Source organism: Artemia sp. Qi Xiang Cuo, chromosome 13 (assembly GCF_049724085.1).
Source record: "Artemia sp. Qi Xiang Cuo chromosome 13, ASM4972408v1, whole genome shotgun sequence".
In the NCBI taxonomy this organism is placed as follows: domain Eukaryota; kingdom Metazoa; phylum Arthropoda; class Branchiopoda; order Anostraca; family Artemiidae; genus Artemia; species Artemia sp. Qi Xiang Cuo.
In genome coordinates this window covers 59,773,880-59,790,960 of record NC_142806.1, presented here as the reverse complement: position 1 = coordinate 59,790,960, position 17,081 = coordinate 59,773,880, and the positions used below count along the sequence as shown (strand labels likewise).

At 35.4% G+C, this 17,081-nt stretch overlaps 1 protein-coding gene across 1 annotated transcript in view; it reads right to left on the bottom strand.

Annotated features, from left to right (window-relative positions):
• LOC148945486 (E3 ubiquitin-protein ligase NRDP1-like) overlaps positions 1 to 15,887 on the bottom strand; it is a 46,197-nt gene extending 30,310 nt beyond the window's left edge. The window contains exon 1 of the mRNA XM_089099112.1: positions 15,710 to 15,887. Within this exon, the coding sequence (XP_088955238.1) occupies positions 15,710 to 15,799 (90 nt within the window). The 5' untranslated portion in view covers positions 15,800 to 15,887. The remainder of the gene's footprint in view (positions 1 to 15,709) is intronic.
• Positions 15,888 to 17,081: the final 1,194 nt, after the last annotated feature.

Here is a 17,081-nt window from a genome sequence, read left to right as displayed (position 1 = left end):
GAAGTAAGTACATTTCTACAATCTTGAAAAAGCCTTGAGCGTAACCCGTCAGGTCCTTTGGACTTGTTAACATTAAGTTTATCGAGGCTAGATAAGACCATTTCTTCAGTAATTAACAGGCTAGGCATTGGGGTGGATACAGAATGTGATGGTGCTGCAGGGATGGTTGGACAAGACTGGGTGGTGAAAGTGGAGGCAAACTGGACATTTAGTAAATTAGCTTTATCTATTGGCGACGAGTGCGTTACCCTGCTATGTTTGAGGTCAGGAATGGTGTGATGGTTAGGACTTTTAGCAGAAACATACCTCCAGAAGGATTTGGGGTTTGCCTTGATATCAGTGGCAAGCTTCTCCTCATATTCAGACTTCAGTTTCCTAACTGAGTCTTTTTTTCTTTTTGTACCTTTTCCAAGCTCTGGTTTTCCTATTGATAGTCCTCTTTGTATCCTTTGTGAGAAATGGAAGTGTTTTTGGTTGTCTTTGATAAATAACACGGGAGTGCTTCTTTTCTGTTGACAGGAGAGTTTCCTTGACATTCAACCATGACATGTTGATATCAGAGGTAATGAGCTCTGACCAATTATTTGATACCAATTCCCGCTGTATTTCATGATAGTCAATAAAAGTTTGAGGGCCCAAGTTAGTTTGAAGACGACTATTCATAGACAGCACAGAGAGGATAACTGAGTAGTCGCTGTTAACAACTGGAGGAAGAAATTCATTTCTGATGAGAGAGTCTAGGTCACTCAGAATTACAAGATCCAACAAGGAAGGGTTCTGGTCACCACGGTGCCTTGTGGGTTTTTCTACCGTTTGGTGAAGGAAATTGTCAGATAAACAAGACACAAATGGTGAATCCCCACTGCCAGATGCTGGATGACCAAGTCCATCCACCCACTCAACTGAGGGGAAATTAAAATCGCCAATTATTATCAAATCAGATGCAACCGTTTGTGATACCAAGGAAGCCATTCCATCAATAATTTTTTTAAGTGATGATTCACATTCTTCAAGACTGGGTGCACTAAGGCTTCTGTATATACACCCAATACAGACTTTTTTGTCATGAAGATTAATATCAAGCCATACACTTTCAACCCAAGGTACATTAAAAATAGGAAGGTTGATAACACTAACCTGGAAGCCTTCTCTGATGTAGACACCAACTCCTCTTCTGCAGTTTGGCTGTCCTAGATTAGTGAAGCACTGAAATCCAGATATCTGCAGTGAACTCTCAGTAGAAGGAACTGCAGTATACTTTGGCAGAATCTCCACCAAACCAGCAATATCTGCTGCCTCTTCTTTTAAGAGCACTTGGGTTTCCAGAAGCTTGTTTGTAAGAGTCAACATTGCTCAAGATGACATGTAGGGTGTTATTTTTCCAAGACTTTTGTGACATGCCATCTAGCGGCAGGGGTCCAGGAGCTGCAACTGCGATAGACACAGGTGGCATGGAAGTAAGTTCAGAAACGGCACTTACAAAACTCGAATTACTCGAGCTATCACATGACAAGAAAAGTTCACTACATAATTGACTAAGTTCATTTTCTGTAGAGGATATGCTTATATCAATACTTGAAGTATTATGAAACAAAGAAGATAACTGCAAGAAAACAGGGCTATTTACAGGTGAGGGACAAACTGTTAGATTTCCATTGCGGACTGGTTTGAGGCTGGCTTTGGAGTTTTCCAACTGCGATGAACAGCTACGTTTTTGACACTATTTGTCCTTTGAAGATGATGAGATCTGTTTTGCTATTGTTTTTTCGCCTCTTTAGCTCATCTACAAGACCTTTACGTTTGTTACGCTCTGCCTTTGAAGCATCACCACAAAACTGAATGTCTTCATGGAGTTCACAAGAATGGTTGATGATTGTCCTTTTGATGTCAAAACTTGGTACAGAGAAGAGGATAGGAGGCAGGCGTGCACTTGCAGACTGTGAGTTTGCAGGGGTGGGTAGTCTTCTCACATTTGTAATATGTATGTCCTGAAGTTTATACTTCTGGCTGAGGTACAACTGGATGGAGAGCTATTTGTCTGGTTGTGATGGGATACCATATGCAACTATATTAAGAGCTCTGCACTACCTATCCCGCTCTTCAGCAAAAAGGCACTGGACCTCACTGTCAAGATGTTGAGAAAAATCATTTTTTATGCTAGCAGTCTCTTGCTTAACAAGGGTGTGAATCTCAGCACGCACATCAGAGATTGAGCATTTATCGGCGACCTGATGTTCAAGAGCGGACACCTGTGCTTTAATATCACTGGTTGGACTTTGAAATTTCAGATTTCAATGTAGTTTCAAGGTTTCTTACTGAGAACTGCACGATATCTTGTATAACAGCCTGGGACTGGATTTTGTCAATGATGTTGCTCTTCATATTGTTTATTGTAGCTTCAACAATACTCTTGATGCTAGGGTTCTGACTAGAACTGCTTGAAGTTGTACCGGAGTGTTTACAGATTGGACATTTTATGCAAACTTCAACCCGTCGAGAGATTTTTGTGATCAATACATATTCGGGCTCAGGCATATCCATACAGTCAATACATATCCACTTTTCACATCCATCTCAGAGAATTGCAGAAGAGTCATCATCAAGATCCGTCTCACATGCCAAACAATTATCACATCCTTTTTTGGGGCTGATATGAATTCTTTTTGAACCCCCTCTAAGTGTCGCATCCGTATTATGAGTTGGTTGTTTTGGCAGCATTATTTGGTCAGTATTAATTTATCCTTTTTTTCACTGATTTTTTCTGAACAGACTGGTCACTTTTCACAGTGTTTAAAAGTTCTGCCTGCAGAATTTGTTAAATTTATTCAATTGCACTTAATTTTCAACCACATTGTAATCACTGACTGACGAAGCATCACATATAAGAATCACATATAAGACCCCATATTGACTATGGGCTCATCGTCTATGGTGCATGTGCAAAGACCCAGATGCAAAAAATTGAAACAACACAAAATGATATAATACGTCTCATTTTTGGTCTTAGGAAACCCACAAGCACCAAGTTTCTGCTTATGGAGAGTGGATTAACAACAATAAGGGAGAGACGTAGGTTTCTCTTGACAGAACATCTTACAAAAATTGAATCAAATAGCTCACACACACTACATAATTGTTTAAGAAATCCAGCCATGTATAGAGGCATTGCAGATGAGTATGCCAATATTCAGAAGAAGTTCCCCATACCAGCAAAGTCTATTGCACCTAATTTCCCCCAATTCCCCCCCGGGACTTGGTAAAGTCCCATAATAAATCATGACTTTTCCAAGGGGACTAAAGATTTATCCGCCATTGCTTTTGTGGAGAAAAAATTTGCAGAACTTAATACAATTACTTATAAAAATTACTTCCAAATATTTGTTTATGGGTCAAAAATGAATCAGAAGGTTGCAAGTGGTGTTTTCCTTCCTCACCAGAAAACTACACTGGGCAAAAGATTATATAATAATTTATCTGTATTGACTGTTGAGTTAAATGCCATAATCATGGCATTAGAACACCTTAATGAAAACCAACCTTTGGATGTATGTTTAAATAAAATCATCATATACTATAACTCTCTATTAAGGCTTGAGTTGCTAACGTCAGTTCCTTAGTATAAGTTGGACATCGAAACTTATCATTGTCTTAGTATTATTGATAATCTTGCTTCAAGTGGCATAAAAACTTATTTTCAGTGCATTCCTAGCCACTCTGGCATAAGTGGTAATCATCAGGTTGATGAAATAGCAAAAAATCTTATAAATATTGACCAGCCAAGTGGGAGACCAATCCCAATTAGAGATATTTACCGATGGAGGCTATCAGATATTAATTTTAATAAGATTAATCCTATCCTTTCCCCCTTTCCCAATAAGTATCTTTCTAAAATTTATCATAGAATTCGTTCTGGAACAAATGGACTAAATTTCCTTGCATTCTCATATAAGTTTTCTAATTCAAGTGGTTCAACTCCCCTGTCCTCTCTTTGCAGGCATTGTAATATGAGTAATGAAACAATTGACCATTGCCTATTTGAATGTAATATGCTGACGTCTGCACAACATACCTTGCTTTGTAAACTGTTAAAATGCTTAAACACCACAAAATCTCACTATCAGCCAAGAGCCTAGCCAACTATATCTGCACACAGAAATCGATATCTATCATCTTATATTTGAACTCCTTGAGTCAAAAGATCTACTGAAAGATATCTGAGAATATCTAATAAATAAGAGATAACCAAGACGGTAGCTCTGTAGCCCACAGAGTGAAGCAAAAAGAAGAGGGCTAAATAGTATCAACTGAATAGCCTGCCTGCTGTGAATTAGAAGAAGAAGAAAAAAATTAACTCACTTTAAAGTCCAAAAGCAACTCAAGCAACTTCAAACACCACAAAATCCCACTATCAGTCAAGAGCCTAGCCAACTATACCTGCACACAGAGCATAGAAATCGACATCTATCATCTTATATTTGAACTCCTAGAGTCGAAAGATCTGCTGAAAGATATCTGAATATATCTAATAAATATGAGGCAATCAAGCTAGTAGCTCTGTAGCCCACAGAGTGAAGCAGAAGGAAAAGGGCTAAATAGTTTTACTGAAAAGCCCGCCTGCTGTTAAATAGAAGAAGAAGAAGCAACTTGGTCCAACTTGATCTCTTGGTCCAAGCAACAACAGCAACCTTATAAGAAAATTAAAATATATTTTCTTGTGAATTATTATCGCTTCTAATCAGCAGTGGTACCAAACCAATCCTGTTCAACTCATCCTCAGGGCTATACTGTGGTGTTTCTCCTCCCCATAGTATAGTGCAGACGGTTTGATATAATTCTTTTTCCCTTCTTGTTTTAGTTTTTTTGTTTGTTTTTTTGTTTAAAGCTTTTTTCATTAGGCAATGTTTAGAAGTCCTCCAAAAAAAGTCCCACCAGATCCCAAATCAAGTTACACTGAAAGTGCCATAGTGAAAAATGCTCATCTTTGCTGGTCAAGCACACTATCTCAAAGTTCAAATGATAGCTCCGATTTGGAGAATAGGACAATGATAAGTGTAGGGGCTAATGTAACTATAAATGATGATAAGGGGTTGCAAGAGGTCCTCTCTAGAAGCTCTCAAAAAAGGAAAAAAATCTCCCCAATCAAAAGCATTTCCCCTCTCCCTGCCCAAGATCTTCCCTCCAAAAACTTAGGAATTTACCTTAAAATTACTCCTACTACCCCCTTTGAAATAAAAATGATCACTGCAATAAGAGTTGCAATTTTTAAATTGCTAAAATCAATGTTCTCTCTTAATATTAACCGTGATGGATCTCTGCTAATAGCTGTAGAAGATCAGAAATCAGCAGATACAATAATTAACCTAAAATCTTTTCTGAATAACCCAATTATTGCATCTAATTGGAACTCAAAACAATCACCAAAAAAATAGTAGTTTATAATGTTCCCTCAGAGATATCCACTCAGGAGTTAAAAGAAGGCCTCTTAGATAGGGCTGGAAACACAATCCCAGTTGAGGATGTTACCCAACTTGGCAAACCTAACTCTAATCGCCTAAAAACTAGTAGATCCTTCTTATTCACACTGAAGGAAAAAATTAATATCCCAAAAATATTATTCATATTTGGGCAAATCAAACCAGACAAGGAATACAAACCTAAGCCTATCCAGTGTCAGAAGTGTCACAAACTGGGACACACAACAAACAAATGTAATGAAATTCTCAGAGAGTGTAGTAATTGTAAAGTTTTCTATCCTAAAGAGCTGACAACTTGCAACAACACCCAGCCTACATGCATCAAGTGCGAATGCCCACATTAATCTACAAATAAATCATTATGCCCTGCATACAAGAAAAGAGCTCTAACACTCCAAATATCAACAGAAAAGGCCATCCCATACCCCTTTTCAGCAATGTAAGCAAATGCTGCCCAACAATACCAAATAAAGCCTGTAATGAAACCAACCAAAACCCCCAAGTCAAACGACCCCAATGCGTCAAGCACCCCATATAAAACACCATCTTCTAAGCCCCCTAGCTCAAATTCCTATCAGAAGGAATCACCAAGCCAACAAGCCTCTTTGTACAGTGAGATGAGGTCAGCCTGGCCCCCCCTCCCAAGAAGAAACAAACCAGAAACACTAACAGGAATCAATCCCTTAACCGACACACAGGATGCAAAACCAAAAATGCAATCTCCAAATATATGCATATTCATTCTAAACTGTAATGAAGTTCAGGCCATGAACATACATCAACTACAAAAAACAAAAATCATTGTAGAATTGGCAAAAATCTACATCGCTGATAATAAGCTCATTCAAACAAAAAAACATCTTGATTTACTTCTAACATAGCTGAACATCAATAAAGAGCCATGTGAAGAATAAATCAACAACACAACATGTATCAATACTCCAATGGACTGTAAGATCAATCACAGAGAATAAGCTAAATGAACTAATATCTTTTATGAACAATAATTCCATTAATATTGCTTGCCTCCAGGAAAGTCATTTAACCCAAAATCAATAAATTAAGTCTCTGGGATATACTATCCTCAGAAAGGATAGATCTTCAGAGAGAAAAGGAGGTGGGATAGCTTTATTAGTTAAAAATAATATAAAATTTTGTGGCATCAATTTTCCAGATTTTGCAAATGATGTTGATGTAATTGGTATCAGTGTTTGGCTGAATAATTTAAAAACCTACCTAATAAGCTTTTATAACCCTAATGGCCAAACTACAGATGCTAAGGATTTCTTTAATTATATAAATAATTCTAATATGTTAAAAAATATCATTGTTTGTCGAGATTTCAATGCCCACAGCATTCTGTGGGGGAATGAACCAGCAAATAAAGCTGGTAAATTCATTGAGCATATGACTTCAAATAATAATGAAGTAGCTGTTGCTACCTCTCCAAACCTGAATACGTATTTCAACCCCAAAAGTGGCAGACTCTCCACAATTGACCTACAAATTGTGTCATTAAATATTTTGAATAAAATTTACATAAATAAAATTGATAGTCTATATACTGACCACTTTGCTATAGTTTGCTCCCTAAATGAACCTGCTGAAACTTTATCTCATACCTCCAAACAAATCAACACTAAAGCAAATTGGTCTATGTTCCAAAATAAGCTAAATGATGAAATTACAAGTTTCACCCAAAGTTCATGCATTTCTAACACAACAGGTGACACGCATGCTGAAGCCTTGACATCTTTACTAATAAATACAGCTAATCATGCTACCCCCAGGACAACACCTAAGAAAACATTCCCTAAACAAATTCCTAAAGCATGGTGAACAAATGAGTGCCTAAATAAATGGAGGATAAAAAAGGCAGCTAGGATGTAATTTATAAAAAAACCATCACCTACTACATATTTAAAAAAATTACAAGCAGAATCTAATCTAAAAAGGACTATCATAGATGCTAAATATAACTACTGGAATAATTTTGCAAATAAGCTCTCCAGAGAAACACATGAGCCAATTATACATAAAGTCGTAAGCCAAATCTGTGGGAAAAAGACTTCCCCCAACCCACTCCTGTATGAGCTTATACATAATAATACCCATTATAACAATGATAATAAAAAAGCTAAGCTATTTGCCACCCTTTTTGTTAATAAGTTAATATCAAGTAATCGAAGCAAACTGTCCACAATTCCTATGAACCCAAGTTACCAACCACGCCCAGGATCCGAGTACATAACTAATCCATTTTCAATCCATGAATTGAATAATGCAATACATCATATTAGGTCCAAAACTAGCTGCAGCTATGACAATATACACCCTACATGGATAAAGAATCTCACACCTTCATGCAAACAAGAGTTGCTAAATTGTTATAATCACGCTTGGGCATCTTTTAGGTTCCCCAATATATGGAAATGTTCGTCGCTCCTACCAATCATGCAGAAAAATAAACCAAAAGATAACCCTGAGTCTTATAGGCCCATAATGATTACTCCTGTGATGGGGAAAATAATGGAGAAAATGATCTATCACAGACTTCTCTGGTTTGTTGAAAAAATAATATGATCCCTCAGACTCAAACTGGATTCAGGAAACACCACTCCTCAACAGATGCTTTCATTTTGCCAACAAATGCAATAAATGAATCTCTCAAAAAATAATGTCCTAGTTGCAGCTTTCCTAGATTTTGAAGGGGCATTTGACAATGTGAACCACCAAATCTTTTTAAACAAACTTGCAAACCTTGGAGTACTCCCTAAGCTAGTATCTTTTGTTAAATCTTTCATAGAAGTACAAAGTTTCATTTTTTGTGTTTGTTCAGCCTCTTCACCCCAAAAGACAATAACCAATGGCCTACCTCAGGGAATAGTCCTCAGTTGCTTACTATTTGCCCTATATGTGTGGGACATGAGCCTACCCCACACAAATCTACAATAGGCTGATGATCTGGTGCTATGGTCATCTGGCAACACCTTTCAGATAGCACAGTCAAATCTGCAAAAGTCACTTTTCCAGTTTGAAAAATTCTCTCAACATTTAGATTTACCCATTGCACCCACCAAGTCAAAAATCATCCAATTTCACCGGAAGCAAAACCATGTTAATGCAAAACAAACTCTAAATAAAACAACTATTCCAGAAGATAATCATATTAATTACCTAGGTCTCATGCTTGACCAAAAACTTAATTTCCACCTCCACATTTCAAACACAATAAAAAAATGTTCATGTCCCAGAGATATAGGGCAAATAGGAGGCAACTGAGGACTGCTCCCTGAGGTAGGCCTTTGGTTATTGTCTTTTGGGGTGAAGAGGCTGAACCAACACAAACAATGAAACTTTGCACTTCTATGAAGGATTTAATAAGATACTAGCTTAGGGGGTACTCCAAGGTTTGCAAGTTTGTTTAAAAGGATTTGGTGTAAACAATGATGATTATGATGACACTATGAATCATCTGTTGAAGAAAAGAGCTGTCCACAGCGCTATCTATCCATTTAGAATAGTTAGAATAACTATCCAGTTAGAATAAAGTCTAGTTTAATAGATGGCAGGACACTATGGCGAATGAGGTACCCTATATCCGGGCAATGGATAAATATTTTATTTTCCAGTCAATTTCTTATGATAGATAAGACTTTTCTGAACACATTGATATAACTTTATATATTAATAGAATACTTGGTCACACCAAAAAAGCAGTGATTTTGTATTATTAAAAATTTAGCCTCTGGGCCAATACTTCATCACTATCATCACCCTAATTTGCAAATATATAACCAAAATTGCATTCTGAACCTAAATTTAACCAAATGAACTTTACCACAACCCCTAAATATATCCAAATCAGGATATATTTGTTCATCATGGGGGTGGGGTAAAATTCATTTGTGATGCAAATAAAGGTTATACTTAGAATCAGAATGAAATTTAGGGTGTATATTTGCACATTAGGTGGGTAAAGGTGTATATTTACACATTAGGGGGGTTAGGGTATATTAAAAAAATTGTAATGATTAAAAGTGCTGAATAAACCACCATTTACATGTTTGCTAAAAACTGAATTGAGAATAAATGAAATAGATATAAAAATTACCTTTTTGATTCTAGGATGATCTAGCAGTTTCACAATCAGAGGGAACTATACAGATGATCAATTTATAATGATTAAATCTTTAAATTATAATGTTATAAATCAAGACACTTGTGATAATAAATTTGATTTAATTTAGTTAATGGCTGATGCCTTGACTGGTCCCAGGTACACCTTGAACTGGATGATGAATATTAGATTTGTGTAACTTGGCAGCCTGTAGTAATAAAGTTTGGCCCCTTTATTGAGAAAAAATTTCTCCAATAAACAGGAGCATTCCAAGAATCATTTCATTGGGAGGGGGGGGGGAGGGTTTATCTCCATAAATTTTACCAAATTACTACCTGATTTATGCCAAATTTTCAGCAGAAATCAAGAATTTTGGCCAATTTTGCAAAATTTCTTCCAAAATGTTCACCTTCCAGTGAAAATTTTACCAAACACCAAAAAAGTTGGGAAGGAGGGGGGCATGGCACCCCTCCTTGGGATGTCCCTGCCAACAAAACTTGGCAACATAACCAGCCATGTGGGCATCCAATTGCCTGTACTTGGGGATTGCTTCACATAGGCTATAGAACACCATATTTATTCAATATTTTGTGTGTGAGCCCTAGTCACAGGGTCCACAAAAAATATAGAATGATTCAAAGTTAGGTGCTGAAAACCTGATGTGCCTAATCTATGAATCTACTCTTTTATAATGTTAAGTATTGTGCTTGCTGTCTGGTTAGGAAAAGGAACAATAAAAAAATTTCCAGTGTCCCACTCTATTCCTCCTAACACCCCCTTTCCTTCAATGTAATGTCCCCTATTATATTTTCTTTTTAGTACCTTTGCTTTTGTCAATTTCATCTATTTTTCTGGGACCACTCAATTTAACACTATGCGTATCAATCAAGTCAAGACATATTTCACAACAAAAACTTTGCAAATCAATGATGGTTCTTTATGAAATGCCAATCTTATCTATCATGAATTGCTGAATATAATCCTCTATTCATATTGGAAAAAACCAGCCTAATTTTGGTTATTTGCTGATAAGACAACTTTGAATTTTTGCACCAAGTGCAAAAATTTAAAGTTGCAGAAGTTCAAAGTAAAAAATTAGTCGAAGTATTATGACTTTGACTAAAATGACACATTTTTAATAACCTTATGTCCATGTTGCTCCATTCTAGTTTTTTGACAGTGGAATACACATCTTGTTTAATCAAAATAGCATTCTTTTTGACATTCAGGGCAAAATATTATGATTAAATCAAAAATTGATGTATGTCATTTTCAGTTTGATGGGACAGTCTAAACAACATAATTTTATTATCACATAAGATGAATAAATTTTTGATTATTTCAAGCACATGATAAAAAAAAAAATTTCAAGCACAATTCAGAATTTGTTTAGTTTCAATATGTCACTGCTTTTCTTTAAACATGTGCTATGACATTAACACATAATGAACAGGATGAATACCATCTTTAAAAAATTTATAGCCCAAATTTCAAAACATAAACATTTTGTCAAAAGCATTGGAAAAATGGTAATTTTTTTAAGTTGGAAAAAGAAGGGGAAAAGAGGAAAGATTTGAGGAGAAAGGTGTAAATTTTTACTAATCATATTATTGACTTATGAATAAAGTAAACATACTAGTTGATGCCTTTTTGTGTGCTCTTTCCAAATATAATAGTGATTTTTCTCAGAAATGAATTTTAGCCCCCACCCATATATATATATATATACCAATTCAGGGTATATATTAGGGTAGCCCATTAGGTGGGTGAGGGTAAATTATATTACTTATGTAAATGAGAGGTAAATTTAAACTCCCCCCCCCCCTAATGTGCATATATATATAGCCTACTGTGAATTGGTATATAGGCTATAGGGGTGGGGGTAAAATTCACTTCTGACAAAAATAATTATTATATTTGGAAAGAGGATTCACCCCAAAAGACAATAACCAAAGGCCTACCTCAGGGAGCAGTCCTCAGTTGCCTCCTATTTGCCCTATATCTCTGGGACATGAACATTTTTTTATTGTGTTTGAAATGTGGAGGTGGAAATTAAGCTTTTGGTCAAGCATGAGACCTAGGTAATTAATATGATTATCTTCTGGAATAGTTGTTTTATTTAGAGTTTGTTTTGCATTAACATGGTTTTGCTTCCGGTGAAATTGGATGATTTTTGACTTGGTGGGTGCAATGGGTAAATCTAAATGTTGAGAGAATTTTTCAAACTGGAAAAGTGACTTTTGCAGATTTGACTGTGCTATCTGAAAGGTGTTGCCAGATGACCATAGCACCAGATCATCAGCATATTGTAGATTTGTGTGGGGTAGGTTCATGTCCCAATATGTCAACAATATGAATAACAAAATTTACCAATAAAGGTTCTACCCTTGGATTATATGGTAGCCTAACTAGGATCATAGTAAATTTCTTGCAGTTCATATTATTGACTTACAAATAAAGTAATTTTAGACTTACAATTCATATTTAACAAAAATGTTTAGGCCATTATATTTGGAAAGAGCATAAAAAAGGCACCATCTGTTATATTTACTTTAATTGTAAGTTAATAACATGAAATAAAAAAAATTACCAAGATCATTATACATATTACAAAGCAAAAATTGTATTCTTAAAATTTATTTATTTATTAATACCAAGATATGGTAAGCTTTAACAAGCTTGTCGCACAAAACAATTATAGAAAGTCTATAACAATATCAATGACATAACAAAAACATACAGTAACTGAAAAACATTGGAAAAACAATATTACTGAAACATACAATAACATACCAACTTAACTGATACATATCTGTTAATAATTGAAACCTACGAAAAAGTAAGCTTACAAAATAACTGTCACACTGTCAATCAGGTAATACAAAAGTAAAAATAATCTCAAAATGGATTGTGATAAGACCTAGTATAGAAATCTATAGAGGCTAAACTACTTTTGAAAAACTGGACCATGGTACTTGCAACTATTACAGATGGAAGTGCATTCCCACTCTTTCACACTTGGCTAGATAAAGAGTTTTGGCCGAATTTTTTCTGTGAATATTGTGGGTAAATTTTGTGTTGGTGTTGACAGGTACTACTGTATTCTGTAAAAGTGAAAAAGTGAGTTGGGGTGATATTATCAATATTCCTAACAATGCAAAATGTATTTATTATGTCGGCTCTATCACGTCTGAACTGGAGAGAAGGCCACTGTAGTCTATGCATTCTCTGGTGGTAAGGTAGATGACTCAGGTATGGTATGAGTTTGATGGCCCTACGTTGAACTCTCTCAACCCTCTCTCTATCTCTCTTCTTAAGACGATACCATACTGATGAACAATGCTCAAGTATTGGATGTACAGTGGATACATAAAGTGAGATCAGTGAATGAAGATTAAACTTAGAAAAAGTACACCTTAGACATAATAATTGGTAATTAGCCTTATGGGTGATATCTGATACACGTTTATTAAATTTGAGACTTGAATCAAAACAAATCCCAAGGTCACAAACATATTCTACACTTGAAATTAACTTACCAACAACAAAGTAATGGTAATGTTGAGGGAGTCTACGCAAATAGTGCACAGCATTGCACTAGGTTTCATTAATGAACATAGAGTTTGCAGTACACCACTGGCCAAGAGCAACCAACTCCTCTTGAAGTAAAAAAATCTCATGTTCACTCATGACTGGCCTGTAGATTTTTACATCATCTACAAACATTTTTATGGTCAAATTCCTAACAACGCCTGGTAAATCATTGATAAAAAGGCACAAGAGTACTGGCCCAAGACAACTGCCTTGTGGAACTCCACTTATGACAGACATAGGTGATGACAAAGCATCACCTACTGCAACCTCTTGGGTTCTATTTGTAAGATAATCTGTTATCCATGCTTTAGTTTGTGGGTCTATACCATATAGTTGACATTTGTTTATCAGAAGTGGAATGGAAATTTTCTTGAATGCTTTGGAAAAGTCAATATAAATACAATCAAACAAAATATCATTATCAGCCATCAATTGAAAATCACAAATCACCTCAAGAAGTTGCGTGTTACAAGATCGTTGTTTACGGAAACTATGCTGAGCAGAATGCCACAAGTTGTTTTCCTCAAAATGTGGTTGGATTCTTCCCACCACAATTTTCTCCATTATATGGGAAAAGATTGATGTATTTGAAATTGGTCTGTAATTATTGAAATGGGATTTTGAACCATTCTTGTACAATTGCCTAATGATAGTTCTTTTCCAAGCTGAAGGACATTCACCAGATGAGAGACAAAGATTAAAGAGATATGTGGGTGGTCCAGCAAGAACTGATGCAAGTTCACATAACATCACATTAGAAAATCCATCAATATCTGGTACCTTTCCTGGATCTAGATTTCGGAGTGTCAGATAAACCTGTTGGACTGTAAACTCTGAATCAACAAATTCTTTTGTTAAATCTGGAGGAGTAAACTGAGTGTGTTTGAGTAAAAATTGAACCAAATACCTTATTGAAAAGTAGTGGTTTTACAAAATCCTTATCTATATGTAAAAAAGTTTTGGGATCTATAAAGGAAGTGGATGATGGGGATTGTGAAACTTGATTCCTTCTCACATATTTCCAAAATCTTTTTGGGCCCTTTGGACTGATGCTATAACATTTGTCTCCACCTCTTGATGATTTAAACAAAGGAATTTAGTTGCTCTATTTCTAGCTCTTTTATAATTTAACCAAGAATCTAAGGTTTTAAAGGTAAAATTCTACTTTAGCTACTTTTGACTATCTTGGAAATGGGTTAGGTTAACAAAATGAAACTTTCAGGGATGGGTCTACAGGCTAAAGTATGTCATGGGAAGATATTTTGAAGTACCCACCTCCACTTCATCTCCCTCTAGTGGGTCCTGATCTTTGATGACCTTTAAAAATCTATCAGTTATATAAGTGAAACCTTGCAAAATAGATCTTCTGCTTAAATAAAGTACAACAAAATGGTTTCCAGCTTCACAACATAGCTCAGTCCCAATTTATAAGGTTTTAAAGATATACAAATGCATTTCCTAAATTTTGAAAATAAACTATTTATATGGCTTAAAATTCTGCTCAAATAACAGGAATTGCATTTTCAGAACTAAAGCCAGAGAGAAAAAAACTAATAACTGAAAATTAAGGTAAAATTTTGTTTTGTCAAAATTTCAATAGGTATAGACCTGTCATGTAGGCAAATTTCAGGACCCTCTAGAGGGAGAAGGAGTGGAGGTAGGTACTTCAAAATACCTTCCTGGGACATACTTTAGCCTGTAGACCCATTCCTCAAAATTTTATTTTCCTAACCCAACCCATCTCCAAGATAGACAAAAGTAGCTAAAGTAGAATTTTACCGTTTTAAATCTTAAATGATCATGCCACCTATCACCTTTTTCTTTTAGCATTTGTACAATATAGGCTACCAAGGAAGGATATGTCTATTTTTGAGTTAGAAATAAAGTGAATACACCATTTGATGCCTTTTTTTATGTTGATAATGAATATAATAATCATTTCCATTGGAAAATAATTTCAGCCCCCCTCCCCTATATATACCTAACCTAACCCAATCTAACCTAACCCTGAATTGGCATATGTAGGGGGGGGGGGGCTGAAATTTATTTCCGATAGAAATAATTATTATATTTGTAATCAGCATAAAAAAAGGCATCAAATGCTGTATTCACTTTTGTCCTAACTCAATAATACAATTTGGTAGAACTTTACCCCAAAAAGTAGCCTAGCTAAACTATAATTTTATCACCTATTGAACTAATATCAAGAAATAGCAAAGGCCTACATAACAGCCTAAGGGCTATGTTTGACACCATCAAAGGGTAATAAGTTTTGTCAGAAAAACACTCAAGATATCTGGTTAAAAAAATGTGCTAATATGAAATCAAAAATTGAATGGGAGCCTAATACAATAACTTCAAATACTTTAACGTTTCCTTTATAAGTGAACAACTACTCAAAGTTCCAATTCCAAGTAAAGAAAAAGCAAAACTGAAAATTAAAGTTCTATTTTCAGCCCTATTGAACAAAAAAAGATATTTAAGGAAGCCTATAAGTTGGTTGAGTGTATAACATACAAACCTGGACAGGTTCTTCCAAAACAAATGTGCATATAGGGCAAAGGAGATCTTCATCAACATCTCCACAAAATCTTTCTGTATCTATTCCCATTTCAAATGCTACCTTGTATGGGTTAATTCAGATAACTTTAAATGTATAAGCTTCACATCCAACAGTTTCTGTGATACACTTAATCTTTTCTTTTGATAGGCGATTTAAACAGGGTTTTTACTTAAGATTTTCAAACTGAAAAAATACTGAACACTTTACTGAAAAAAATATAAATGTTTTTACTTTTATAAGTTTAACAAATGCAAATTTTGTTCTTGCGTTGGCAAGGCATAGGGGTGTTGCACCCAACTTATGTTAATTTCTGCTCGTTTTGAGTTTGACTCGGTTATTTATTGTAATTTCTGTTCGTTTTGGCTTTCATTTATTTATCAATGCTGATTTGTGGTAGTTTCACGCTTGGTAGATTATTTGATTTTATTTTTGCTCATTTTTTGTTTAATGGAATTCTTTACTTTTCTTTGATAAACTTATTTTGTGGACAAAGTTTTTTTTAATTAATTTCTGTTCGTTTTATATTGGCATAGTCTTTTAACAGAAAAAAATAATACTTTAAATCTTTTCATTTTTTTTAAGACTTTACAGTTTGGCTTGGTATTTGTATGCTGGACAAAATTTTTTTGGAATTTTTAAAAACATACACCCTTTTAAAAATCCAGACACAAATATTACTGTTTAATTTAGTTTCATACCTCCTCTAGTTGACCTGAAATGGTAAACTTGATACCATTCGCCAAAAAAATCTGTTTACATAGCTTAGATGCACTTACGCTACTTTGTTTTGGTTAAATTTTAAGAGCAGAAGCAGCTCCGACAGTCTGAACATAATACCCTCAGTCGTTCTTGGGATACTGCTGAGATGCCTCATTGGGAATTAGCAATAGCACAGTGCATTTTGATTTAACCTTAAGGCAACATTTAGTTTTCAAACATAGGTTGCGGTGGGAGGGTGTGAGTGGGAGGGATATTACTTGCCCTCCAATCACTTTTGACTATTAAAAAGGGCATCAGCCCTTTCTATTTTCAATGGAATGAGCCCTTCTCGGAGTTCCCAAGACAACTCCTTCGATACGAAGTGCCCTGGTCTAAACAACAACAAAAATAATACATTATACCCACATCGATGTTCACTATAAAAATGTCAAGCCTTCCAATCACTTTTGACTATTAAAATGGGCACTGGGCCTTTCGATATCCAATCAAATGAGCCCTTTTTGAAACGACAACGCTTTCTATAAACACCTTATATGTCCCCAGGGCATAATTTACAACCCTTACCCTAAGGTCTGTTAGGGTGGTTGTCATCCTCCAAGACCTAATTTCC